Source organism: Daktulosphaira vitifoliae, unplaced genomic scaffold (assembly GCF_025091365.1).
Source record: "Daktulosphaira vitifoliae isolate Bord-2020 unplaced genomic scaffold, ASM2509136v1 Scaffold_73, whole genome shotgun sequence".
In the NCBI taxonomy this organism is placed as follows: Eukaryota; Metazoa; Arthropoda; class Insecta; order Hemiptera; family Phylloxeridae; genus Daktulosphaira; species Daktulosphaira vitifoliae.
In genome coordinates this window covers 19,202-45,207 of record NW_026099642.1, presented here as the reverse complement: position 1 = coordinate 45,207, position 26,006 = coordinate 19,202, and the positions used below count along the sequence as shown (strand labels likewise).

The window sequence follows — 26,006 nt, the reverse complement described above, 5'->3', positions numbered from 1 at the left end:
AAAAACAGTAATGAATAAAGAAATATAAGCTAAATTTTATCTAAATAATATTATTAAATTAATTTAACTGTAATTTTCAGATCTAAAATCAAAAATTGAAAGTGTAAACGAATTAAAAAAATCTTCTATCAATTATATGTCTCCTATTGAAAATTGGACTTCAATGTCTATTGTTAATAAATTAAAGAAGGAAATTTATGGAGAACATAATCACACAAATTTTTTCGCAAAGCCTTGTATTACTGCTTATTACAGCTATTTGGTTTTTAATAATAATGCATGTTTTTAATGAGAGATCTTGGAAACTACCTGAAGAGTTCAAGGTCGTATCTGAANTGCATGTTTTTAATGAGAGATCTTGGAAACTACCTGAAGAGTTCAAGGTCGTATCTGAAGTGGCATCTAAGATATCTGAACTCCCCTCATCCAATTTTATCAATGTCTTAGAATTTTTTAAAAATTATTTTTGACGTTAGTCATAAATTATTGTTGTTTTCAAATTAAAATTTAATACTGATCATTATATGTGTTTATATTCTATTTTAATATGCTACTTAATGAATATTTACAATATGTATAATAAACATTTAATAAATGCAAAAATAAAGCATTAAATAATTTATATTAAGATGGAAGTTTCACATTTGAATCTGATTTATATTGCTACATTATTATAATAGTTTCGAATTTCTAATACTAAATTGTTATCGATAAACGAGGATTGTTATAACTGCCAGACATCGGTAATTAGAAGACAACATGTTTGTAAATAGTAACATTTTATATTCTAATTCGAAATTTGTTAACATTTCAATACCGTAAAAGAACGTGCGTATGAAAAAGTGTAGGACACTAGTGTAATCTATTGTGCAAGGAACGTAAATTGAGCTTGCATCTACTCTATATCACTCTGTGGATGACTGAAAAGACATAGGCTACTAGGAAATAGTTTTCTTGTACAGGACAGCAATGTTGTTTATAATCTTATTGTTGGTTTCTCCGGTTATTAAGTTATAAATGCGTTAGTATAAAATACTATACTTGAGAGCAGACTATATACACACAAGAAAGGGTTTACATATAATCTCAAAAGAACATTAAATTCAATTCTGACCTTGGATAGATTTAATATAGAGCTGTAATGGAGAAGTTATCATATGTGAAATAATGTATTAATAAAAGTCGCGTAGTTTTGAATGCATGTATCGATAATCATAATCGTTAATAACGACATCAAATATAACTATCAAATATTTATCTCACAAGGATAATTAGAGGTAATTAAAAACATTTATTTATATGGTAAATCTACAATAACACCTATATCGAAGGATTTTAAGTAGTTCACAATTAGAATAGGGTAGGTCGTCGAAAATGAACTGACTGAATAGTTGTATAGAAAAAATACAATACCCATAGTTTACACATATTATATTGTATTTTTTATGTAGGACGATAATCTTTCGTGCCTTATAACCCTACATCTAGACGTGTTTCTGCACGGACACATACCCCAAGATATTTTCACTTTAATCTTTTTATTCTCAGTCAGTGACCTTATACCAAACACCCCAATAAGTTATATCTTATACGTAAACAATTTTTTGGTGGTGCTACCTTGTTATATATTTTGTACACTATACGGATATTTTTCGTATATTACAATCATTCGTATAATTTGTGAATCACAAACTACTCAATTACTCACAAAATAATTAAAATTTTGAAAAAAATGTATTTTTACTTTTTAGTTACATACATTTCTTGATTTATCTACAATTAAGTATTTTTTTGGCTCATCCTTTGTGCGCTATAGACGTATTTTTTTTTATTAAAAACATACATTTATCTACTTTATAAAATAGAAAATATTTGTTATGTCGCCATTTAAGGATTAAGCCTAAATGCTCGTCGACAGTAAACTAAGGAACCTACGAGGGATTGCTGGCTAGGTTATATCTACTATAGGTACCCTAGTTAATTCATATACCCATACAGGAACTACCAAGAGTCGTACTATAATACTTTATATATAACACTCTTGGTTAACAACAATTTAAATATTTATAAATTAAAGAAATATTAAATAAGTAGTAAAACCTCCTGGATGCCTAGAGATGATAATAATCCAACAGAGAGCTGACGGCGACGCACACACACTTAATAAAATCGTCGTGGGTAAGCTAAGTTAATTTATGTATTTATATATGAGGAACAATGAAAATAATAAGAACGTTGGTCGTTCCGGTGGTAAAAAATCAATTGACTACTTGTGACATACGCATTATGGCGCACGATGGCTGTTGTTACGTCACTATTTAGGGGTTGAGCCTAAATGCCCGTCTATAGTATTTTAAGGGACCAACGGGGGATAGCTGGCTAGGCTANTAAATAGTGTGTGTGTGTGTCGCCATCAGCTCCCTGTTGGATTATATCATCTCTAGGTGTCCAGCAGGTTGTACTATTTATTTAATATTCTGTACTTAATAAATATTTATATCGTTGTTAACCAAGAGTGTTATATACAGGATGTTCAGTAAGTCAGGAAACGGGTTTCTATTGTTCTCATTGTTTGTAACAATGAGAACAATAGAAACCCGTTTCCTGACTTACTGAACATCCTGTATATAACACTCTTGGTTAACAACGATATAAATATTTATTAAGTACAGAATATTAAATAAATAGTACAACCTGCTGGACACCTAGAGATGATATAATCCAACAGGGAGCTGATGGCGACACACACACACACTATTTACGTGGTAGGTAAGTTAAGTTGAATATAAGACAAAGAGTAATGGTCAAGATGATTGTAATAAGTCAACTGCTGATCGGGACATCCATATTATGGCACGGTGGCCGCGAATCCCGAAAGTGCTTATGTGTGCAGTCAGTCCTCCTGTTAGTACTTATGTATGTCATTGTGCCAATATTATAAGTATAATCAGCGGTACAATCATATTGTGGAAACAGTAATATGGGCATATATATGTGTGTGTGTGTATAATATGACATATAATATTATAATACATAATATATATGTGGTCTGTTGTATCTCCTCCGTCGGTTGGACTTCATCCCTCCTCTCGCCCAATCAAAAAAATTTTAATAGCTTCTGAAATACTTGCTCAAAATTTGTTATCGTTCAGTCATTCTCTTAATTAAAATGTTTTTTATTCTATAAGCTAGTGAAATAAGTATGTTTCTAATAAAAAAATAAAAATTGATACGCTTATAACGCACAAGGTACGAGCAAAAAAAAAATAAATAATAGTGGATAAATTAGGAAATATGTAATTAAAAAATAAAAATTTAATTTTTATCTAAATTATAATTATTTTATGAGTTATTGAGTGGTTCATAATTCACAGATCCCTTTGAATATAATCTTAGGTTCAATAATAGCAACAACACTCCGGTGGAAATACTTATGAGAATAAACAGAATTAATATAAGTCGGTATAAAGTATGCACAATTGACTTACAGGTCTGAGTGCATAAGTAATTATTGTTCACGTCTATATCAACTAAAACTATACTAGTGACGTAATAATATTAACGCTCCAAAAATTATTTTTAAATTATTTTTTCCAAAAATTAAAAGAAAAATTATTTTAGAACTATTATTGGTTTGTATTTGTAGAAGTTCTATTATTGATATGAGTAGTATATGTATGGCGGGTACGGGCTCTCAAAGGTGCCGACAAATGACGTCATCTATTGTTCTTAGAANACAAATTACGTCATCTATTGTTCTTAGAACAATGGGGCTATTGTTCTCGGAAAACAATAGGTGCATTACGGGCTCTCAATGGTGCCGACAAATTACGTCATCAATTGTTCTTGGGAAAACAATGGGTGTACAGGTGTGCGGTACGGGCTCTCAAAGGTGCCGACTAATTACGTCATGTATTGTTCTTGGGTAACAATGGGTGCACAGGTGAGGTGCAGTCCGTCATGGTGACGTCACAGCTGACCTACCTTAACCCCCCTGGCCCCGGCGCCTGTTGGGGACTGCATCCAAGTGCAGCTTATGACGTTATGCCCCTAGTTGACGTCACATTTGAACCCTGACCTAAGGTAAGCTCTATGTTGTGCCCTTTGCTGACGTCACACCTAAACTTTGATATAAGGTATGCCCTATGACGTCATACCTGACCTTAGGTAAGCCCTGGCTGACGTCACGCCTAAACTCTGTGCAAACATGAACCCTATGACGCTTTTGCCAGATCGGTCGAACGCGCCCTATGACGTCATACCTAAACTTTGATATAAGGTAAGCTCTATAACGTCATACCTGACTTAAGATAAGCCCTATGGTGGGCCCTGGCCGACGTCACGTCTAAACTCTGTGCTAACATGAGCCCCATGTGGACCCTGTGTGCCCTATCACGTCGTGATTGTGTCTTGCGCTATGATGCTGTCATGTACGACCCTATATAGTACTACAACGTCGGGCAGCGCTTCACCGACCGATCGAACGCGCCTTAACTCCATCGTCGGATCCCACAGCTAACAAGTCGATAAAAAAAAAAAAAGTTCATTTTCCAGAGTACCTTCACGCAAACGGTTAAACGTGTGTATAGTACGTGTCGAGTCCGCGGGTTTGATATGTCACAACCCTATATACCGGCGCGCCAATTCACCCCCGACGCTGTCGTTTAAGTTTAAGTCGATATTTCGTAAATGATGAATACCCCTTCTATTTAGTTCCACTACACATTCCAGACATTCCGACAGTCGTTGTGTTTGATAAAAAAAAGACCACCGAACACGTGCATAACGCGTAGGCGCAATATCTCACAGCATTACTACAAGGTCGTTTGTTGTTTACAGCATTGGCTGTGTGTGTGTGTAATACTATATACCCTTTTTTTTTTTTTTTTGAAACATTTAAATACAATATACGGTTTATATTGATGCGTACTATTTGTACAGTACAAATAGCCGTCGCTTGTTGATTTTTAAATTAATGTGTTAGGTATAGTAAAATAAATCTGATTTTTGAACACATATCTATAGCAAAGGTTTTGCTAATAAATAAAAATTGAGACTGCAATATTAATGTAGTATCCATCCGCGGTGGACGTCAATCGCCCGAAATATTCACCACGTATTTACGAGTGACCTGAAGACATCAAAAGTGACCGTACACCAAACACAATGGACAGTGTAAGCGGCAGCACAACCATTGAAACGTTGTGGGAGCATATTAAACAGATGGACGCTTCGCGTATCGGATTATTTTTTTGTATAACGGCTGCAACATCCTTTTTGATTTTGCTGCATTTCACACAATCCGTTGACAGCAACAGATATCAGATTGTGAACAGTAGCGACAGCGATAGTGGATACGAAGATGCGGATGACATTGACAATTTAAAAAATAATTTGTTTGTAATGACTAATCGTTTGGACGCTCTCGGTCGAGATTACATAACAATCGAAGATCGTGTTTTTATATTGGAAAAACGTATCGAAACAGTAGAACGAACATGCATATGAATGTCAACGTGTGTTATTTAACCAAAATGCTGACAAACAAAATAAAATAAATTAACTGATATTGTACTACAAATATAGTTACATTTTTACAAATGTAGAAACTGTACTATACTAATACACTAATAGATTTTTCAAAAAATCTAAGAGAATTGTAGTATTTATACGTGTTGATATCTACCAAAAAAATCAGACCATGATAATTTTTTATACAAAGTTAACAAAATGTTTTTTTTTTTTGGTCGTGTTTTTTACACACAAATCATTTTGGTTCGTGTTAAGGTCCTTCTAAAATTAATTTGCTCAGTTTAATCATTCCCCTGTTTACGACTTACGTTGTTGTTCGGTGTACGGTCATACGTTTACAATCGAAGTGTATTTGATCCAAAATGGATAGTGGAAAAGAAACGTATATTGCGTATGAAAATCGTCTCAATGAAAATTCAGGTAAGAAATAAAAACTGTATGATATGACAATCGAAACTAATTTTACGTAAAATTACTTTTCCATTTTTCTCGTTTAGGATATGATGTTTGTGGATTTTACTGTTCGACGTCTAATGATCAGCAGACTAGAATGAAACTCCCTAAACACAAAGAGTTTGCCGATTATAACACTCGTTTAAAAAGACTTTTGAAAACTGTCCAAAAAAATTGGAATCAAAAATATCAAGACTTTGTGATGCTGGATTTTTATACTTAGGTATGGGACTATACAGTATTGAATGCATTATTATGATTGGTACATTTATTCAAATTCATTATTTATAAGTGTATATAATTTTTAGGTAACGGACAAAATGATCAAATGTTATGTTATTGCTGCAGTCAAGGTATGAAAGATTGGGATGATGAAGACGACCCATGGGTAGAACACGTACGTTGGTCTCCTAGCTGTACCCATGTATTGTTATGTAAGGGACAGTTATTTATCCAAAATAATAAAATAACGAAATAAGACTACTATTATTTGTTATTCTTATATTGTATTGTAGTTTGAAAAATAAATAAAGATTTTTAATATTGTATCTTGTGTGTTATATGAAACGGTATAAAAGATACAGTGTGTAATAAATAAAAATATCAATTTTCGATTTCGTAAAAAACATAATATACTACTAAATTTATAATTTGTATAATATAAGAGGGTTTTTGTATTCACAAACTTTCAAATCTACAAAAATAAAAAAAAACAAACACGTGTGACTTTATCAGCTTTATTGTGTTCGAATTATGTGTATATATGTATTTATTTTCTAACTTAAATGAAAATTAACAAAAATATTGCTAATCTCGCTTGTTTTTTCTTTTACACTCAAACCCTTACATCCAGTAAATATTCTATACGTTTTTTATCGTTAAAATACGTTTTACTTTGCTATCTACAACATTGTGTAAAATAAACAACAATATCCATGTAAGCAATTTAGTGATCCCCACTAGTAAGATATTGAATTCCTAGGGACATTTATCCCAAACAATTCACTATATTGTGCCTAAAATATAAATTTTACTATATAACTGTAGAAATAACCATTTATCTGTTCATTCACTTTTTGGTGTTTTTATGGTTCTTTTCATCTATATCTACAACTGTGTTTCACGGCTATTCCTGTGCATTTTTCAACAGTTATTAAATTGCAAGTAAAATGTTTAAATTGTTATAATATCTTTCACGTTCAATGCATCTATTTATTTTTAATAATCTATATTACTTATAAATTTCAAAAAGTTTTTTCATTAATTCAATTTGTTTATTGTAATTAAAAAGAAAAAAATATATATATGGTACTTGTTGCATTGAATGATAAAATTATGTTATTGATTACATTTGTTGTGCAAATAAAATTTTCATTCGTCTTTTTTAATAGTAATTTATTTGTTTTTTAACCCTGTCATGTATTTATTTATTTTAAAAATCGATAACCTTATGAAAATTTGCCAAAAAATTAATTTATTAAATACATTTTTTTTTATTATAATCTAAAATAATTTATTTTATTCAAACCAGATTTAAAATTTTTTTGTGACACAATTGTAGTCTGCACAACTAATGTATGATTAAAACTAAAGTGATAGTATTTTAAGTAATACAAACACAAATTTTTAGGTTAAATATATTCAATAAAACCGTTCCAGAATCTTTTTCAAGTGTATCTGTTTTCGTATATTTAATCAAAAGTAAGTTATTATCTATCACTATTCAGTTCAAAATGTACTTATAAGTTTACAATAATTTTAGTTATTCAAAATGAAATTACCAAAAAGTGTCAATAATGTAGAACATCTGATTGAATACATGGAAAGTACTGGAGTATTATGTTTTTTAGAAATCGCACAGCTTTTGACCGGGGAGTAATGAATGATGGTTTTAATATTCGCGATCCGGAAGCATTACGAACCATACGGAGTTGTGCCGATTTATACAAGAGAGAAATTCGAGCGGGTAAATTAATAATGCTGTTTGGCGAAAAAAATTATTTAAAATTTAATTTTTATAATGTACGTTATCCCGACGGCTCCACGGCATCTATTTGTAGGTCGGGTACATGTTTTGTTGAATTATCGAATATTCAGGAACGTGTAATTGTACAAAAGGTGGTTGAGGAGTTTGTTCTCAACCCCTATTCTATGCACTTTTTGATATTGCATTTTCCACCTCACTGTTCATGTAAATTTAGTGATGAACAAATATTTACATGGACAGTGTAGATTAATTGTTGTATATATAGTTTTGTTTAGTTTATAGTTTAGTATATAGTTTTGTAAATATATTTAATACATTATGTTGAAATATTAAAATAAATATGTTGTATTAATAGTGTGTATGTGTGTACTTGTTTTCACTAACTTATTAAAAAAAAAATGTATTGATTTCCTTATTAAATAATCTAATGGTAACAATGTAGTAACAATCAGATCATTTGTATCGGGTATGTATCGTAAAATGAAATGGTGAATAGATTAGTATTTATGCTGTAAAGGTTAAAGAATATTATCTTATGTAAACATGTGTGTGTACTACGCTCCGATACACACTCAATGATTTCTATAGTGTATGATGACGAATAGTTTGTAAACAACTGTATTGTTAAAGAAAAAAAAAATTCAGTTTTTAAATGGTTAGATGAGTACACATAGCTGAAGGAGTGCATCGGCTGTATTGTCGCTCAGTGATTTATCTTAAACATAAACAAGTAGAGAGAGGAAAGGGGTAGTATGCTATGAGAGAGTACCGATATGAATGTCAAATTAATGGTCTCGTGGCAAGCGTATGGAGGTGACAAAAAAAAAAAAATTCATAGCACTGTTTTCAAGTTATGTGCAAATTTCGGGAAATTTGTATTACTCGGTGTTCTCCTCCGTGTCATGCTGATGATAGTAGTTATTGTTAAAAATGTATGTATCAGTGTCGAGTTGTACACCATTAATACAACATTCAGCATATATATATATATATATATATATAGTTTACTCACGAATAATTTTGGTGTGTAGAAAATGGAACAATTAAAACAAAAAATGAATAATGAAGCCAAAGGCATGGAGTACATTAAAATGTCTGACTTGGTTGAGAATCATGCCTATAGAGTTGATTCAATGAAAAATTTGACAACGAGAAACGGTGTTGTGGTGGTGGCACGGTTGCCCGACAACCGACAAGTTTTTGTTCCAAGAATACAGTTGACGGACGATGAAATTAAAACGTACAACGACGGCGACACCAAAATGTCACTTTGTTACAGAGGAAGAACGGGAAATGTTTATTCATTTGATTTTCAATAAAATTTTTTTTTAATGCATTAACTTTTTTTTTTTTTACAATCAACAAAATCTGTTTGTATCTAATGATGATTTATGTACAACAATTGAAATAAAATTATATAATTCGTTCACAATCTATTTGTGTTTGCATTATTACTCCGATAGTATAGAACCTAATAGTAGTTTATGACAAAGGTAAATTATACTTTAGATAAATATTATAAGATTGATAGTTTTTCAAATTGGTGGAAAATGTAAAAACAAAAATCACAATAGCAATACTTTAGAGTAGATTTTAAGAAGAAAAACAAAAACTTATGTATTCAAGTTTTACACACCATTGATAATATAATCTGTTAACAGTCCAGTAATGTTTACTCCAATAGTAAAAGTACATTGAACTGAATAGTTGATTAGAGAGGTGGCCATACACACGTTTAACTAATGTATTAATTTTTCAATAGTTGTTATCATGTCGTTTGTTTGCGTTTGTGGCTCTTCATTTGTCGATAGTACTGGTTTGAATGTTCATTGTAGTATGAATCAGGGTCACCGTCAAACTGTTATTTCAGGGAAACGATGTTTGTCCGCGCCTGCGGGTAGGGTGACCAAACGCGCGTGCATGCACGTTGCAGGGACCGGCTTTGTTCCGATAGAATCTGCACTACGCGGTCGAGTTATACATTATTTTTTGAAAAATGAAACGTCTATTGACGACATTAACGATTTTATTCGATGCGTGAGTGACGATTTAACCACCGTACTGAATGACGTTACCAAGCACGGTATAATAAAATTCAACGTTGTACATACACCAAGTTATGGGTGAAATGAGAGACGTATCGTTTAAAACGCGTAACAAAACTGTCGATTCAGGTACCGTATATGCCGCCGTTTTTGATGGAATCACGGAGAAGCTCGTGTACGAACAACAGGAAATGGAGACCCGAGGTAGCGGGTGGTCGCTATTATTCATAGACGGACTGCTGTTGAGAGTCACGAAAATTTCACCATTTAGCGGTGGCTCGTACGTTGAAGTTCCACAGTGTATCAAACGAAAATTTGCGGTCATAAACGTAAGAAACGCCGACCAGCAGTGTTTTAAATGGGCGATTTTATGTAAGTACAACAAGAATAAAAAACATAGGGACCAATGGAATGCAGGTTACATTGATCTGGAAAAATCCACAAGTATACGTTTTGATGGCATTGACTTTCCTACACCATTGAAACAAATTATTCGATTTGAACGTAATAACCCGTCAATGTCGATCAATGTGTTTGCGTTGGACGATAAAAATAACGTGTATCCGTTGCGTATCACTAAATCGCGTACGAGCACCGATCATGTTGATTTACTTTACGTTACCGAGCCGGGAAACAGTCACTATTGTTATATATCAAATTTCTCGAGACTCGTGTCAAAACAACGAACCGAGGGCAAACGACACGAGTACTATTGTAAACGTTGTTTAAACGCATTTACCAATCAACCGTTAAAGACTCAACCGAGCGGACAAGCGGGGGTGGATGAGCACATTAAAATGTGTGGAAAGTTCAAGGAAGCGCGAGCCGTCCTTCCCGCACCCGACTCCGACCAGTCGGTACTGCGGTTCAAAAACACAAGGCGAGAGGAGCCGGTTCCAGTGGTTGTGTACGCAGACATGGAGAGTTTGTTGGTTCGTGCCGAGCAACAAGTGTCCAAGTACTGTACGGTTACACAAGATCATCAGGCGATGAGCTACTGTTTCTATGTGGTACGCGATTCTAAGGTGTTGCCGAAAAATATTTGCGATGGACTACCAAACGAACCGGTACTGTACCGGGGACCGGATGCGGCCAAACACTTTATCACGACGTTGGTAACCATTGGTAAACGCATATCGGACATAATGAACGTGAACATCGATGTGACGGCACTGACACCGGAGGAACAACTACGTTTCGATACAACGAAAAATTGCGAGTTGTGTTCAATTAGGTTCACGGATAAAGTAAAAAAAGTCAAGGATCACAACCACTGGACGGCTCGGTTTCGTTCCGTTTTGTGTAACAAATGCAACCTGCAACGACGTCCACCGGCCTTTATGCCGGTCATCATACACGGTCTGTCCAACTACGACTCGCACATGATTATCCCAGAGTTGGCGTACGACGATAAAGACATATATATCATTGCACAGTCCGAAGAAAAGTACATCATGTTCAGCAAGACCATAAATGATTATTTTCGTATCCGGTTCATAGATTCTTACAGGTTTCTACAAGCGAGTTTATCTAAGCTGACCGCCACATTGTCGACACCGGATTTCGTGCATACACACAAAGTGTTTGAATCGCTGGAGTTGGTCACCCGAAAATCTGTTTTTCCGTACGAGTACGTCGACTGTTGGGAGAGGCTCGAAGAAACACGATTGCCGCCCCGTGACCAATTTTACAGCTCGATCACGCATCAGACGGTGTCCGAGGAAGACTACGAACACGGTAAAAAAATGTGGCAACACTTCAACTGCAACACTCTCGGTGATTACAGCGACAAGTATTTACTTGTTGACGTAATGGTATGGTTTTTTTTTTTTATAAAATTTATTTCCGAATCGTATGTAATAACTTTTGTTGTTTGATGTAGATACTGGCCGATGTGTTTGAAAAATTTCGGAAGGAAAGTCTTACAAATTATAAACTCGATCCCGCACTTTATTTTTCGTGTTCGAATTATCGTTCGACGCAATGTTGAAGTACACGGACGCATACATTGAACTATTGATGGACCCGGATATGTTGTTGATGTTCGAAACGGGTATACGCGGAGGTTTAACGCAAGTTAATCAGCGGTATGCTCGAGCAAACCACCCAGATGCCCCCGACTACAACCCCGACTTGCCTCACAAATACCTTCAGTATTTGGACGCTAATAATTTGTACGGGACAGGTATGTTTATTTAATGTAATTTTATTTATATATAAAAAAAAAAAATATTGTAATTTTTTATTCTTTTTTTTTACAGCCATGATGGAACCTATTCCGTTTGGGTATTTTGAGTGGTCGACGGCAACGCTGGAAGAAGTACTGAACACCCCCGACGACGGTGATTACGGATACCTGGTGGAAACCGATGGACACTATCCACGTGAATTGCACGATTTACACAATGATTTACCATTTTTCCGGTAAACGAGCGATCACCGTTGTCGTCTTCGAAACACAGCAAGTTGATGACCACGTTACAACCAAAACGTGGTTATATCGTGCACTAAAACTAGCTGTGAAACACGGTGTGGTCGTAACAAAACTACCTAAATGTATAAAATTTATAATCCCGCTGGTTGGCACCGTACATTCAGTTGAACACGGAATTGCGTAAAAAAGCGACCACCACGTTTGGACAAAACATGGCCAAACTGATGATCAACTCAAACTATGGTAACATATAATTAATTTTCCAAAATTTAATTGTATTTTTTTTTTAACTTATTTGTTTCGCGTTCAACAAGAAAAACATTGGAGAACGTACGGAAACACCAAAACATACAACTCGTGTGCAACCCGGAGAAACTGTCGAGGTTAGCGGCAAAACCGTCGTTTAGTCACACCACTGTATTCAACAAAAATCTGTTTGCAGTGCACATGAAGATTAATTTTTACAAACCCATTTTTATTGGACAGTCCATGTTTTGAATACTACAATATTTAAAACCTGCTGGATTTTAATTCTAATATAAAAAAAAAGGAATACAATAAAACTCAATATTTTGGACTGTATATTAATCTTTTATAATTTTACATTAATATAAAACAAACACTGTTTTTTTTACAGAAAAACCTAAATTAAAAGACAAAGTAATACTTAATCTAGGTTTATTTAAATTAATTAACCAATTATAAAATGGGTAGTTAAAAAATAACAAATAAGGGTACATATATTTTTTTAATACATTAAAAATATAAATGAACCGACCTGTAGCCGCCTTGCCTTGCAACTCGTTATGTTCCGTGAATGGTAAAAACATGTAATAGGTGCCGTTTGTGTATATGATTTTGTTATGTCCGTTACTGACCAAACCAAGTAACAACAACAATCAATAAAAAACACATTCTTACATCAGCCCGCGCCGATGGTGGTGCAAAAGCAACTGGTCCGTAATACGGACACGCAGGATGTTATCGGTGTTGACAACAGCGCCACCGAGACCGGTGGTGCGTGCCTTGGCCATCAACACAAAATCACGACGGAACAGTCCATATTGGATATAAGTAAATGCATAATGTACAAGTTCCATTACGAAGTTATGATGCCGTTGTACGGACCCGAGCGACTCCTACTCTGTTACATGGACACCGATAGTTTCATTTACCTGATAACGACCAACTGTTTCCACGATGATTTGAAAAAGTACTTACTCGAATATTTTGACACGTCAAATTACCCGATCGACCACCCTTGTTACACCGATCGACGAAAAAAACAACCGGGCACGTTTACTGATGAATGCAAGGGTAAGCATATGCAAGAAATTATCGCATTGTTACCCAAAGTGTACGCCTATTCAATCGCTATACAAAATTACTACGACAGGTTGTTGGTTACGTGGCAAACGGACGAGGTGAAGCGATTGAAAGGCACGAGCACGGGTGTGGTGAAACATGAAATCAAAATGGTTGACTATTTGAATTGCTTGCGTGGTAAACTCAAGCAAACCCGTAGGAAAATGTCCGTAATACGCACGAAACACCATAGTGTTTCGACGGTTGAAATTAATAAACTCGCGTTGGTCAACAACAACAACTACGATAAGCGGGCGTTAATCGGTGACGAAGGAGAGTACAAGGACGTGTATACAAAAGCGTGGGGGCATTATTCTCTAGGCAATGATGACGACGACGAAGAAACAAATTAACTCAAAATTGTTCATTAGTTTTATTTAATAAAATAAATCGATACATTTTTTGTAATTTTTTAACCAATTTTTTTTTTATAAAAATATGTAAATAAAACAATTACGAATTATCCGTTAACCATTGTTTCAAACACATTGCTTTATACAAGCTACACATTTCATAATTATTTATGTGACGAATACAACGTGGTTGGAATTCCACACATAATTTCCGCAGTGGTGGACAGTTTTCTTTTATTTCGACTACCCTCTGTCCGGGTAAATATTTTTGTAACACTTGTTTTTTCTGCACGTAGATAGTATCGCACCGTAACAACGACATTATTCTCGGTAGTTCAGTGTATTCCACGTCACCAATGTTCGTGTCTAAGCCGTGATGGTTCTGTGCACGTGATTGTTATTGTAATCGTAGACCAGTGCAGGCAACCTGACTACCCATTTGTACGACCCACGCGTAGTGAAATCACGCCACATGACCGTCTTCAGTGTACGATTGAAGCGTTCCACAAGACACGCTTTCATCGTGGTAAATGTTGAATAATGACGGATATTTTCGATATTATTACTTGGGGCTCTCCGACATTAGTGCAGGCGATCTCCTCCCAGGCGCCAAGGATCCTCAGCCTACAGGTGACCCATCCCACGCGGATACGGGCGAGACCTGCAAGGCGAGGGGCCAGCCTTGCCGGCACCTCCACCCGAGCGTAACGCCCTCTGCCGCCGGAGTTCTCTCGGACCACGACGGGTCCAATTTCCGGTGGCGACTTGTCCTCCGGACGGCGGAGGGCGTCCAGAAGTACTCTCTGCACATCGCCCTCCTCCGTCCATTCCTCCACGTTCAGGAATATGACGGGCACTGTCATCACCGGACGGTGGACGCGCAGGTCATGCTCCTTCAGGGCGCCCTGCAGGCTGTCAGCTAAGCTGTCAGCCTGGGCGCCCGATCCCGGACCTCCAGCAAGACGGCTCCCGTACGGGTCCGCCTGGTGCCCGCCAATTGGACCCCAAGGGCGTTGAGGTAATCGGCAGTCATCGCGGTCTTTATGACGGCGTACCGTTGTCCCTACCCATTGTTACCCAAGAACAATAAAATAATTAATTAGTCGGCACCTTTTAGAGCCCGTACCGCACACCTGTACACCCATTGTTTTCCCCGACAACAATAGATGACGTAATTTGTCGGCACCTTTGAGAGCCCGTAATGCACCTATTGTTTTCCGAGAACAATAGCCCCATTGTTCTAAGAACAATAGATGACGTCATTTGTCGGCACCTTTGAGGGCCCGTACCCGCCATACATATACTACTAATGGCTATCCCAATTAATTTTAATGGCACTCAATAAAGTTTTTAAAAACATCTATATTTTTATGAAATTTCAATAAGACATAAAAAAAATAATACATTTCTTTTGATATACTATTTATGAAAATTAAATTTAAAACTTAAATATAGGAAGATTTTGAACAAGGCCACATACATATAACAATTTTGTTTTTAATTTTTAACAATTTCCAAAATATCTGCAATTTTATAACTCGTCTAAATTAAAGCTTTTTAATGTGCTTTCAATCAAAGAAAGTTCTAACGACTACTTTTTAATAAGTAATTTGTTAAACCTTGTAAAATGTCCATTAAAACTTTTCAATTGTTTTTTGTTTCATGCACAACTGCTGCATCGATTATTTTTATGATAGTGATATTAATATAAATATTCCTCATAAAAATAGTTCTATAAAGATTAATATTTATTTTTCATGATTTGAGGAACGGCTGACAAAAGAATTTTAGATTTACCTTAAATAAAAATTAATTATAAAGTTTTTACTAAGTAGTATATTAAAAAAAATATTCATTAGCATTTATTTTTTATTGATATGTAGGACATACATGATCTGTAAATCATTAAACATATTAAATATTATAAACAACAATATATATAGCCAAATTAGGCCATTTTATTAAAAAACTTACTGATAAAAATATTTTAACAAATACATAAAAGGTGTTTTTATAAATACGATAAAATTATCAAATATCAAAAAAATTTATCATTTATACACTTCACATAAAATAGTAACAATAAAATTAATATAAAAATTGGATCTATTGCTTTATTGTTCTGTACTCAAATTTTTAATTCTAAATAATTGATTATTGTTATGAGATAATTCTCTGATATAGTTGGTATATTATAGTCTGATTTTTACAACAATAGTAACTTAATTTGAAATTAAAATAAATCAATTAAAAATTTAAAAAATGGTTAAAACATTTAAATATTGAATTTCTTTTTTTTTTTTCAATATTGTTTAAATTAGGTACGATATAAATATACAAAAATGTATCGTTGACGAACACTATTAAATGATATAAATAAAAATTCGATATGCTTAGTGGTGGTAAAATATGATTAAACATAATATTACAAATAATGTAAAATGAATATAAATTATTTTTAAACGATAAATTTAAAAGAAATCTATGTAAGAAAAATTATGCCTTTTATATTGATGCAGTAAATTATTTCCAAAACCGAATTGAACATAAAATTATAGTGACGTTAAATAAAAAAACTAATCTTACACCAGTTTCTTGATTTATTTCTATATTTTAAATATATATATATATATACTAATGACGCAATAATAATAACACTCAAATAAAGTTCTTTAAAAGAAAAATCGTTTTAAAACTATTATCGCTTTGTATTTGTAGAAGTTCGTTTATTGATATTTAGATTTTTTAATAATAAATGTCCCTTGAAAAATAAGAATCTATATAACATCAAAATATAACGAATTTTTATTACTTGTGAAACTAAATACATAACACTATATTATACTCATTAAATTTCGGTCACTTATTCAGGTAACTATGCTATAAAAATATATTAAATACAAAGTGTTATTACGTTTGAAACAATACACATTTTAATTTTACCATCATGTATATATTTTTTACTTTTTTTGTGTCTGTTACCACTTTTTTTCAACTCTCACCGAACCGATTTCTTTCAACAATAGATCACAAATCATATCTAATCGAAGACATTATCCTCAAAAACTGAAAAAAATTCCGTTTTTTGCCGTAAATGGCGAAAATCTCCAAAAAAAAATTACAAATTTAAAAATCGCTAATTTTTTAAATGTTTTTTACTTAAAACTGCCATAAATTTTTCAAAAATGTTAAAATCAATATTACCTGCATTTACTTTACAAGAGGGATTCAAAATGATAACTTTTTCACATTAAATTAACTTATGAAATACTGACACCTTTATATATACCTTAAATTAATGCTTATGTAATATACTTTATTATGGGAAAAAAAAATTTCGGACTTTATTTTGTTTTTAAGGTGAAAATAGACATCAAAATTAATAAAAAAAATACAATTTTTGTAAATATTCTTTTTCATATTTTTAGCTTTATAATGTTATAACTTATTGAAAAATGTATGGATCAATATAATATTTTTTTCATAGATGCTTTGGAATAATTCACCAATTTTTTAAAATTAAATGCTATCTAAAGATTTGCATTGAAGCGTTTTTTTTTATAGTGATGTTAATCACTGTCATATCATTATACTTGATCCAACTATGCCACGTCACCACTGTGTCGCGACCCCCTTGTGCTGGATTGTTTTTTTACTTAAAACTGCCATAACTTTTTCAAAAATGACCAAACCAATATAATTTTTTTTTAAAATAAAACCATTTCCCTTTATATATGTATATTTTATAAATATATATTTATTCATATACTACACTTAAAAATCATAAAATTTGTCATCAGGATATAAGTAAATAGGAGATCATGTAGCTTTTGAAATAATCCACCAATTTTTCAAAATTAAACAATACAGATTTGCATCGAAGCGATTCTTATGATAGTGAATCACTGTCTGATATTAATATACTTAACCCAATTTTACCACGTATCCACTGTGTTGGGTTTTTAATAATAAATTATACAATATTTATGTATTCTTTAATTATGTTAAAATCACATTTTATATTATTTGTTTTAAATATTAGATATTATAATATTTTTCATAATTTTTAAATAATCTGTTTTTGTAATTTATTACAAAACTGTTTGATGGATCGATAACAATGTTAGGACAAATACTTATTGAGTTACAAGTATTTTAGTACATTGAGTGTGTATAGAATTAATTACTTAATCGTGTAGAGGTAACTGAGCGTACATAATTTAACTGTGAATTGTAAATTCAGTTATACTTGATTCGAGTTGATGATTTTTTTTTTGTGTGTAACCAAATTAAAATGTCTACTAAAAATAGTTATCTATTTAGTAGTTTATTGTTAAGTTTTTGATTATTAACTATTTTATAAAAAGGCCATGCGCGTAATATTGTCTAAAGATTTGGATTATTCTGTGCATTACTTGGGGAATGATTCGCCTAATTTTCAAATTAGTCTAATTCGTGAAAAATTAGAGGTTTTAATAAAAAAATTAAATTTTAGTTTTATATTTAATATTTGTATAAAGTGTACACAGCGTACATTTACAAGTCGAAAAACTCTTTTAAAGATGGAAAGTCAGGATACTTAAAAATTCCAAGGATATCAAAAAAAATTCAATATTCAAGAAAATAATTTTAATCTTTTAATAATTCTTTTAATCTTAAAAAAAAAACTTCCTCATTTTATGTTAAGTATTTGTTGGATACACATCGGTCAATTGTGTCTGCGGCCGGAATACCATTCCGCCATTTTACACGCTGGTCCAAAATTTACTGTTTCTACAATATGACAGCGATTTTGGATCCTTTCTGCGCGTGATGTCAATGCATAACTTGTACTCGGTATAAAGGTAGCCATCCTAAACCGTATACGGTTGATTTGCCCACGTCACGCATACAATTTCAGCTTGGTTTTATGCAACTTGGTATGGACTATGGTGGACACGGTGAAAAAGTGTAAGCGAAGAAATTTTCGCACAACAAAAGTGTACATAGCATTATTTGTTTGTATGTCAGTAAAGACCATACATATTGCAATGTGACAGACTTATTTTCCGAAGCGTTTTTAGCAGCATTGGACCGGTTCGTTGTGGTCTAATGAATGACAATTATTCGAAATGCGGTACAGATTATATAGGGGCAGCCCGTCAAATAAAATCGTTAATTGACGATCCTTCAGTACGGCAATAATTAACAGCACGCGTCCCGTGCAACTGGCATTTTAATGAACCCGCCACACCACACATGTGAGTTTTATGTGAGGATGTTATTAAAAACATTAAATTTCATCTTAAACGAGTTATTGGTACTCTTACGGTTGAAGAACTCAACACACTTACTGTACGCATTGAGGGTATATTGAACTCAAGGCTATTTACGCCCTTGTCAACAGATCCACATGATTCAGAAGCTCTTACATCAAGCCATTTCCTAATCGGGCAGTCGTTAGTTTCAATGCCTGAGAAAGACTTCAATCATATACCCATCAATCGGCATAATCGTTGGCAATTATTACGGCAATTCCATCAGTTATTCTGGAAGAGGTGGAACCGTGAATATTTAACGACACTACAGGGACGTCAAAAACGGATCAACAAGGAACCCAATATCAAAGTCAACGACTTGGTTATTGCGGAAGTCCCAAATAAACCACAGACTGATTGGCGTATGGGACGTGTAGTCGCGGTACACTTCGTTTCCGACAACGTTGTGCATATAGTTACGGTGCGTACAGGTGACGGCGAACTCAAACGGCCCGTCGTAAAAATTACCAAACTACCTGTTGAAAACTGACATCTCTATTATCCTTTCTCTTATACCTTTTATGTTATTTATGTTTTTTACTACTATAAGATTGACGGGTAACATTGCATTTTTATTCTACATTAGATTTTCCATTTTAATTTAAAATTATTATTTTTTTTTCGTGTAATTCAAAAAAAATTAAAGTTAAGATTTTTATCTATAAAATGTTATGGCATATGCATAAAAATAGAAAACACAATATTTATCTTTTTTTTAAGAAAGGGCAACTAAAATTAACTCTGATCTAATCGTTTCAAACTTTTTGTGTTATATCTCAGAATATACCTAGTCATATGAAGTTTTTGACGTATGATAAGGTCAAATTAGTTTTTAGATATAATAATCCGTGATATTCCCTTGCTTCTTACGTATAATACACACATTAGTTAAGACTATACTCACATATGCACTACATGTAATAAATTATCTAAAAATGTGTCATGTGTATGTTAGCATATTTTTATTTATTAGTTCTTAAGAAATATTAATAAATTATTTAAAATAGAAAAATAAAGAAATCTTTTTTCTAGGTAAATCACTTTGAAAAAAACAATGTATTTGCGATTCCAAATAATTCTGTCATTTGTAAGTAAAATTTAATCTATAAATTAATATTATTATACACCTGTTTTGTTTATATAAATACAATATATAATTTCACATTTACGAAAATATATCAAAATCACAGTTGTTGAAAACGTCAGTTTTTTATTTGTTTTGCAATTTTAAAATACTATTACTATCTGAAGAATACATAGATAATATTGAAATTATAATTGACACGACTTACGTCACAATAATGTAGTCGATACTGGTGTCGATGGTAAAGATCCCTGGGTCGTTTATTATTAACGAACGACAACAGATTATTTAAAAAAAGAAACCGAAAAGACGAACGCAATTAATAATAATATTCGCATAGTATCGTCGTGGCACTTTTGCTGTCTTCGGCGACACGGTGTCTGACATTGTCCTCGGACATCAAAAGTAGTAGCGTTGATAGTGACGGTGCGGTGGAGCGTTCGGTTCTTCTTGTTTAGTGGCGCAACACGTCCGTTCCGGTACATCTTCGACGACGTGAAGAAGACTTGACGTATATTTGTGGCAGGTCGTAGTCAGCCGACTAGCTGAACTTAGTACTGTGGCATATGGTACGCGATGTTTATCAGTTAAAGTACCGTGTACATGTAGTAGATTGGCGGCTAAATAAAAGGTACGGGATATAGGGATCTGTGTATCTCGAAAAGTTGTAGACTCAACTCAATAAAAAAAAAAAAAACTGTAGCACAGTGGGGTCGCGGCACAATGTAGACGTGGCATAGTTTGAACAAGTATAGATAATATCACTAAATAAAAATCATTATCATAAGAAACGCTTTGAAGCAAATCTGTAGATAGTGTTTAATTTTAAGAAATTGGTGGAAAAATCTATTCCAAAAGAAAATTAACTCCTATTTCCTTCATTATTCCTAATTAATAATTCTAAGATTATTAGTATAATATATGAATAAATATCTATTATAGAAATTTATTGTAATATGAAATTGATATTTAGTAATCTCGTATTGTAATTATTATGGAAACATAATAAAGTAGTTGTCACTTTTATGGCAAACGTGTATAAAACTTTTCAGAAGATAATTTGTTATTAATCACGAATAAATTGTATACAAGGAATTTTTATCAGAGTCAAAAATATATATTTGTAAATCCATTTATCACGCCGATTTTAAATCTGCAATTAGATTTTTCCATCACCACTAATTTTTTATATAATTAATAATAAGTTAAAAGCGAGTATTAATACATAAAAAAACCCAGCACAGGGGGGTCGCGGCACAGTGGTGACGTGGCATAGTTGGATCAAGTATAATGATATCTGACAGTGATTAAAATCACTATCAAAAATAAACGCTTCGATGCAAATCTTTAGATAGTGTTTAATTTTAAAAAAATTGGTGTTTTATTCCAAAAGCTACTTGATCTGCTGGTTCCTTATTAATATCTCGATTAAGATAAAGTATGTCGAATGAAAAAAGGTTTATTAAAAAATATTATTTCTCATAAAAAAATTGTGTGGATCCATCAACTATTCAATAAGTTATAGCATTATAAAGTTAAATATAATATAAATAATAAAATCGAAAATTTTCACACAAAAATAACATTCGGTAGCCGTTTTCACCATGAAGACAAGTCCAGAGGTCAAATTTTTTTTTTTCAAATTAAAGTACATTACATTAGCTTTAATTTAAGATATATATAAAAGTGTCAGACCTTCCGGAACATTTTCAAAAGTTAAGTTGAAAAAGTTAATTTTTTGTGAAAAAGTTGTCATTTTAAATCCCCCCCTGTGGGCAGAAAAAAGGTCAAATTTACAAAAAAAATATACCAAATAATAGGTAAAGACATCAAGCATCTATATAAAAAAAAATTATATTGATATGTTCATTTTTGAAAAAGTTACGGCAGTTTTTAGTAAAAAAAATTGAAAAAATTTCGAAAATTAGCGATTTTTAAATTTGTAATTTTTTTGGAGGTTTCCCCCATTTACGGGGAACGAGGGAAATTTTTTCAATTTTGAAGGGTAATGTCTTCGACTAGATACGATTTGTGATCTTTTGACGTATCGTTGAAAGAAATCCGTTCGGTGAGAGCTGAGAAAAAGTGGTAACAGACACAAAAAAAAAAAAAAAAAAAAAAAAAAATACATCATAGTAAAACCAATACCTTCTCAGCTTCGCATCGAAGCTAAAATAATCAAAATGATATAAGTTAAAATAAAATTCAACAACACACAGTGGCTCAAATTATAGTTGAAACTAGGCAACGATATATTTTTAAATATCAGTATATGCAATATGAAATAGTTTATACGGAATAACATAATATAGTTCTGAATATTTTAATTGAAGCATCTATTTAAACACCTCAAGTTACTAAGTCTAATAATAAATAAGACTTTTATTTAAATAATTTATATAATATTACAATATAAATGTCATAAAAAATAAGATATAGGNATAATATTACAATATAAATATTAAAAAAATAATGATTTTAACAAAATTTTGAATTTTTTTTATAAATTTACTGTTAATAGTAATTATTAGTAGTATAAGTATATACAAAATAAGTTTATATTTATATATAACGTAAGGAAGATTCATGTAACTTATATAACAATTGGTGGACACATTACTATGGCTAACCTTTACACGGTATTTAAAAAAAAAAAAAAATTGAACAGAAAAATAGTATGTTCTTTAACTAAGGCAGCTATATGTACGTAGAAGATAAGTTAATGGGACAAATTTTTTAATTTCATAGTACGTAACCTAAGCTTTAATTTAACATATATTTATAAGTCGCAATACTTCCGGAACATTTTCAAAAATTAAGTTAACTTTTAAAAAAAAGTTGCTACTTTGAATATACTTACCAGCTTTGCATCAAATCTAAAAATCACAACAAATTTTTACTAATATTTCGTCGAGCACATTGTTAAAATTTAAAGCATATCGTTTTGATTGTGCATGATTCAAAGTGTACTGTTTTTTATAGGGGCTAATATTTTCATCATCAGCACTGATTAACCTTGCCCAAGTCAGCAATTTTTTGTCATCCAATAATTTACCACAAGCACAGAATGCATTCCATAATTGCATTGCTAATTTAAAAATAAATGGTTTTGAACAAAGGAATTATGGTAAGACATTTAAATAAATTTGAAATCCTTATATATTAAAAATAATTCAATATATGTTGATCGTCAAATTTGTAAAAGAAGCATAATTTTATTTTTAATTTAATAAATATCAATTGTGATNTGTAAAAGAAGCATAATTTTATTTTTAATTTAATAAAATATCAATTGTGACACTGTATTTTTACAAGAAAAAAAATACAAATAATTTTAAAATTCATTTCAATCCTTAATTAAAGCCTAATACAAATACTAAACATCTTTACAACATAATGATATATTTAGTTTTGTTAAATATATTAATTATTATAGTAAATATAGTAAAAATTGAAACCGTAATGAAAATAGCACAACAGTATTATAACGATATAGTTCAAGACAACCAGGATTATATTATAAATCTGTCAATTTTACTTGAATAAATTAATAAATACTTATAATAATTTCTTGTTCAAAAATTCCATTTAGCCACAAAGTATTCTTTTTCTTAATTATCGAATGACCTTGTTTCATGATTGACTAAAATTTTCTGTCAAAATAAAAATGGACTAGAAAAAAGTCATTTCATTTAGCATTACATTTAATTTTATATAACTATTTGTATTTTAAAGTTGCAACTATTATATTTTAAATAGTATTTATTTTTAAATGAATTATTATGATGTATAATTAATTTATCAATATTAATTTGTATTTTTACAGACGAAATCAATCAATATTTAAGTAGACTGAGGGATGATATAATTTCCCGTAAAATTAAACTAGAAATAATGAGTGAAAAAATAGCTGAATTTCTAAATTTAGATATATCTAATATTGAAGAAAAGTTTGAAGAGTGTTGTACAATTTTCCACGAAACTTTGTTTAGAGTAGAAAATGTCATGGTACAATATAACGAAATTTTAATATTAATAAAATCTCAATCTTTCTAAGATTATTCTAACAATTCAATAAAAAATAAATTACATTTTAGAAATTTAATTTCTTGCGAATTGACAAGAATGTTAATGTTTAATTTATATTATTCTATCAAAATATTTTCAGTACTATACATAACTAATTAAACAAAAAATATAAATATTTTTCTGTTAATCAAAATTATATAGTTTAATAATATAAAATTATGGTCCACTTCAGTTTAATTGTGATTCATTTAAATTTATTATTATTCTAAAAAAATATTTTAATTTTAATTCTGGGCATTAGAAAATGTATTTCACTTAATTACAATATAAAAAAATGACTATAAAGAAATTTACATTGTATTGCTTCGCTAATAAATCATATTTGGTATATGCATATATATTTCATCATGTTTATAAGCAAATAAAGAGTAGTAAAGATTTAAGTATTATTATTTAAAGTGAAGTATTTAAGTATTTAAAGTTAATTTTTGATATGTATCTAGTTAGCGATTATACAATATTACACACATCCGCGTAGAATTATAATATTAACAGAATTTTCAGTCATATTACATATTTATTGAACCATGATATAAATATTTACATTATATTGGTCTTCTTAATATCTCTTCTTAAATATTAAAATCATTTTTAGTTAAAAGAAAGTGACAATTTGGAAATATTCAGACGCAAATTAACTATGCGTTTTAATCCAGCATATGAAATTCTGCAAGAATGCATAAAGAAGTATTCCCTGGTTGGAAATGATACGACAGACCTTGGTAATTTAAATACAAATTAAAATTATACACTATATATTCAATATAAATAAATATGCTAATAGTTTCTCTATGATTTAGATTGTTACTCAAAAGATCCAAGTGGAGAAAATTTTCATGACTTTACAATCAGACATATATTTGACATTGTTTCTGGTGAAGATAAACCAGATTTTTGCATTAGTTATTTTAAGAACTACATATTTAACGACAATGTACCTTTCTCAAGGTATTGTTGTGCTGTTTATTACACGTATTTGGTTTTAGATGATTCCACTTTAAATCAAGATTTGGGAACTAGTGATAGAACTCAATGAATTCTAGAGAGAATTTATGGTATCCGAACTCCCCTCTCTCAATTTTTTCAATGTATTAGATATTTTTATTATAACTTTTAACATTATTCATAAATTATTTTTTTCAAATTAAAAATTCATTAATGATCATTATATATGTGTGTGTTATTTTTCAATACATTACTTTAATTGTGAATATTTACAGTATGTAGAATAATCGTTGAATAAATGAAAAATTAACGTATTAGAATATTCTAAGGTGGAAGTCTGAATCCAAAACTGATTTATATTGTGGCGTTATTATAATCGTCTCAAAATTCTAATAATATATTATTTAAAAAAAAAAAAAAAA

At 31.5% G+C, this 26,006-nt stretch overlaps 2 protein-coding genes and 1 long non-coding RNA gene across 5 annotated transcripts; all 3 read left to right on the top strand.

Annotated features, from left to right (window-relative positions):
- The first annotated feature begins 5,338 nt into the window (after positions 1-5,338).
- On the top strand, positions 5,339-8,331 carry LOC126909008 (uncharacterized). Of its 2 annotated transcripts, XR_007704897.1 has the most exons (5): positions 5,339-5,952; positions 6,030-6,208; positions 6,294-6,419; positions 7,616-7,686; positions 7,748-8,331. It is a non-coding gene; the product is annotated as an uncharacterized LOC126909008 (long non-coding RNA). The 2 variants fall into 2 exon arrangements; XR_007704896.1 differs by having other exon boundaries at positions 5,339-6,208.
- Positions 8,332-9,773: 1,442 nt separating this feature from the next.
- On the top strand, positions 9,774-12,517 carry LOC126909005 (uncharacterized). 2 transcript variants are annotated; one of them, XR_007704895.1, is made up of 3 exons: positions 9,774-11,831; positions 11,900-12,202; positions 12,279-12,517. XR_007704895.1 is itself a non-coding variant. In XM_050691365.1 (2 exons), the coding sequence occupies exons 1-2, from the start codon at positions 10,092-10,094 to the stop codon at positions 12,005-12,007; spliced, it is 1,848 nt and encodes a 615-aa protein (XP_050547322.1). In that variant the 5' UTR covers positions 9,774-10,091; the 3' UTR covers positions 12,008-12,517. The 2 variants fall into 2 exon arrangements, 1 of the variants encoding a protein (XP_050547322.1); XM_050691365.1 differs by having other exon boundaries at positions 11,900-12,517.
- Positions 12,518-16,896: 4,379 nt separating this feature from the next.
- LOC126909006 (uncharacterized) lies at positions 16,897-25,807 on the top strand. The gene is made up of 6 exons (XM_050691366.1): positions 16,897-17,040; positions 20,499-20,553; positions 23,533-23,677; positions 24,377-24,558; positions 25,235-25,361; positions 25,440-25,807. The coding sequence occupies exons 2-6, from the start codon at positions 20,521-20,523 to the stop codon at positions 25,673-25,675; spliced, it is 723 nt and encodes a 240-aa protein (XP_050547323.1). The 5' UTR covers positions 16,897-17,040; positions 20,499-20,520; the 3' UTR covers positions 25,676-25,807.
- The last annotated feature ends 199 nt before the right edge of the window (positions 25,808-26,006 follow it).

What these genes read in the sequence shown, in the direction of transcription:
- LOC126909006 (XM_050691366.1), top strand. Translation starts at nt 20,521, where the DNA reads ATGTATTTGCGATTCCAAATAATTCTGTCATTT. An exon ending in TCCAAATAATTCTGTCATTT is followed by an intron (nt 20,554 to 23,532) that starts GTAAGTAAAATT and finishes TGTTTTTTATAG; the next exon opens with GGGCTAATATTTTCATCATC. An exon ending in TTAGAGTAGAAAATGTCATG is followed by an intron (nt 24,559 to 25,234) that starts GTACAATATAAC and finishes AATCATTTTTAG; the next exon opens with TTAAAAGAAAGTGACAATTT.
- LOC126909005 (XM_050691365.1), top strand. Translation starts at nt 10,092, where the DNA reads ATGGGTGAAATGAGAGACGTATCGTTTAAAACGCGTAACAAAACTGTC. An exon ending in ATTTACTTGTTGACGTAATG is followed by an intron (nt 11,832 to 11,899) that starts GTATGGTTTTTT and finishes TGTTTGATGTAG; the next exon opens with ATACTGGCCGATGTGTTTGA.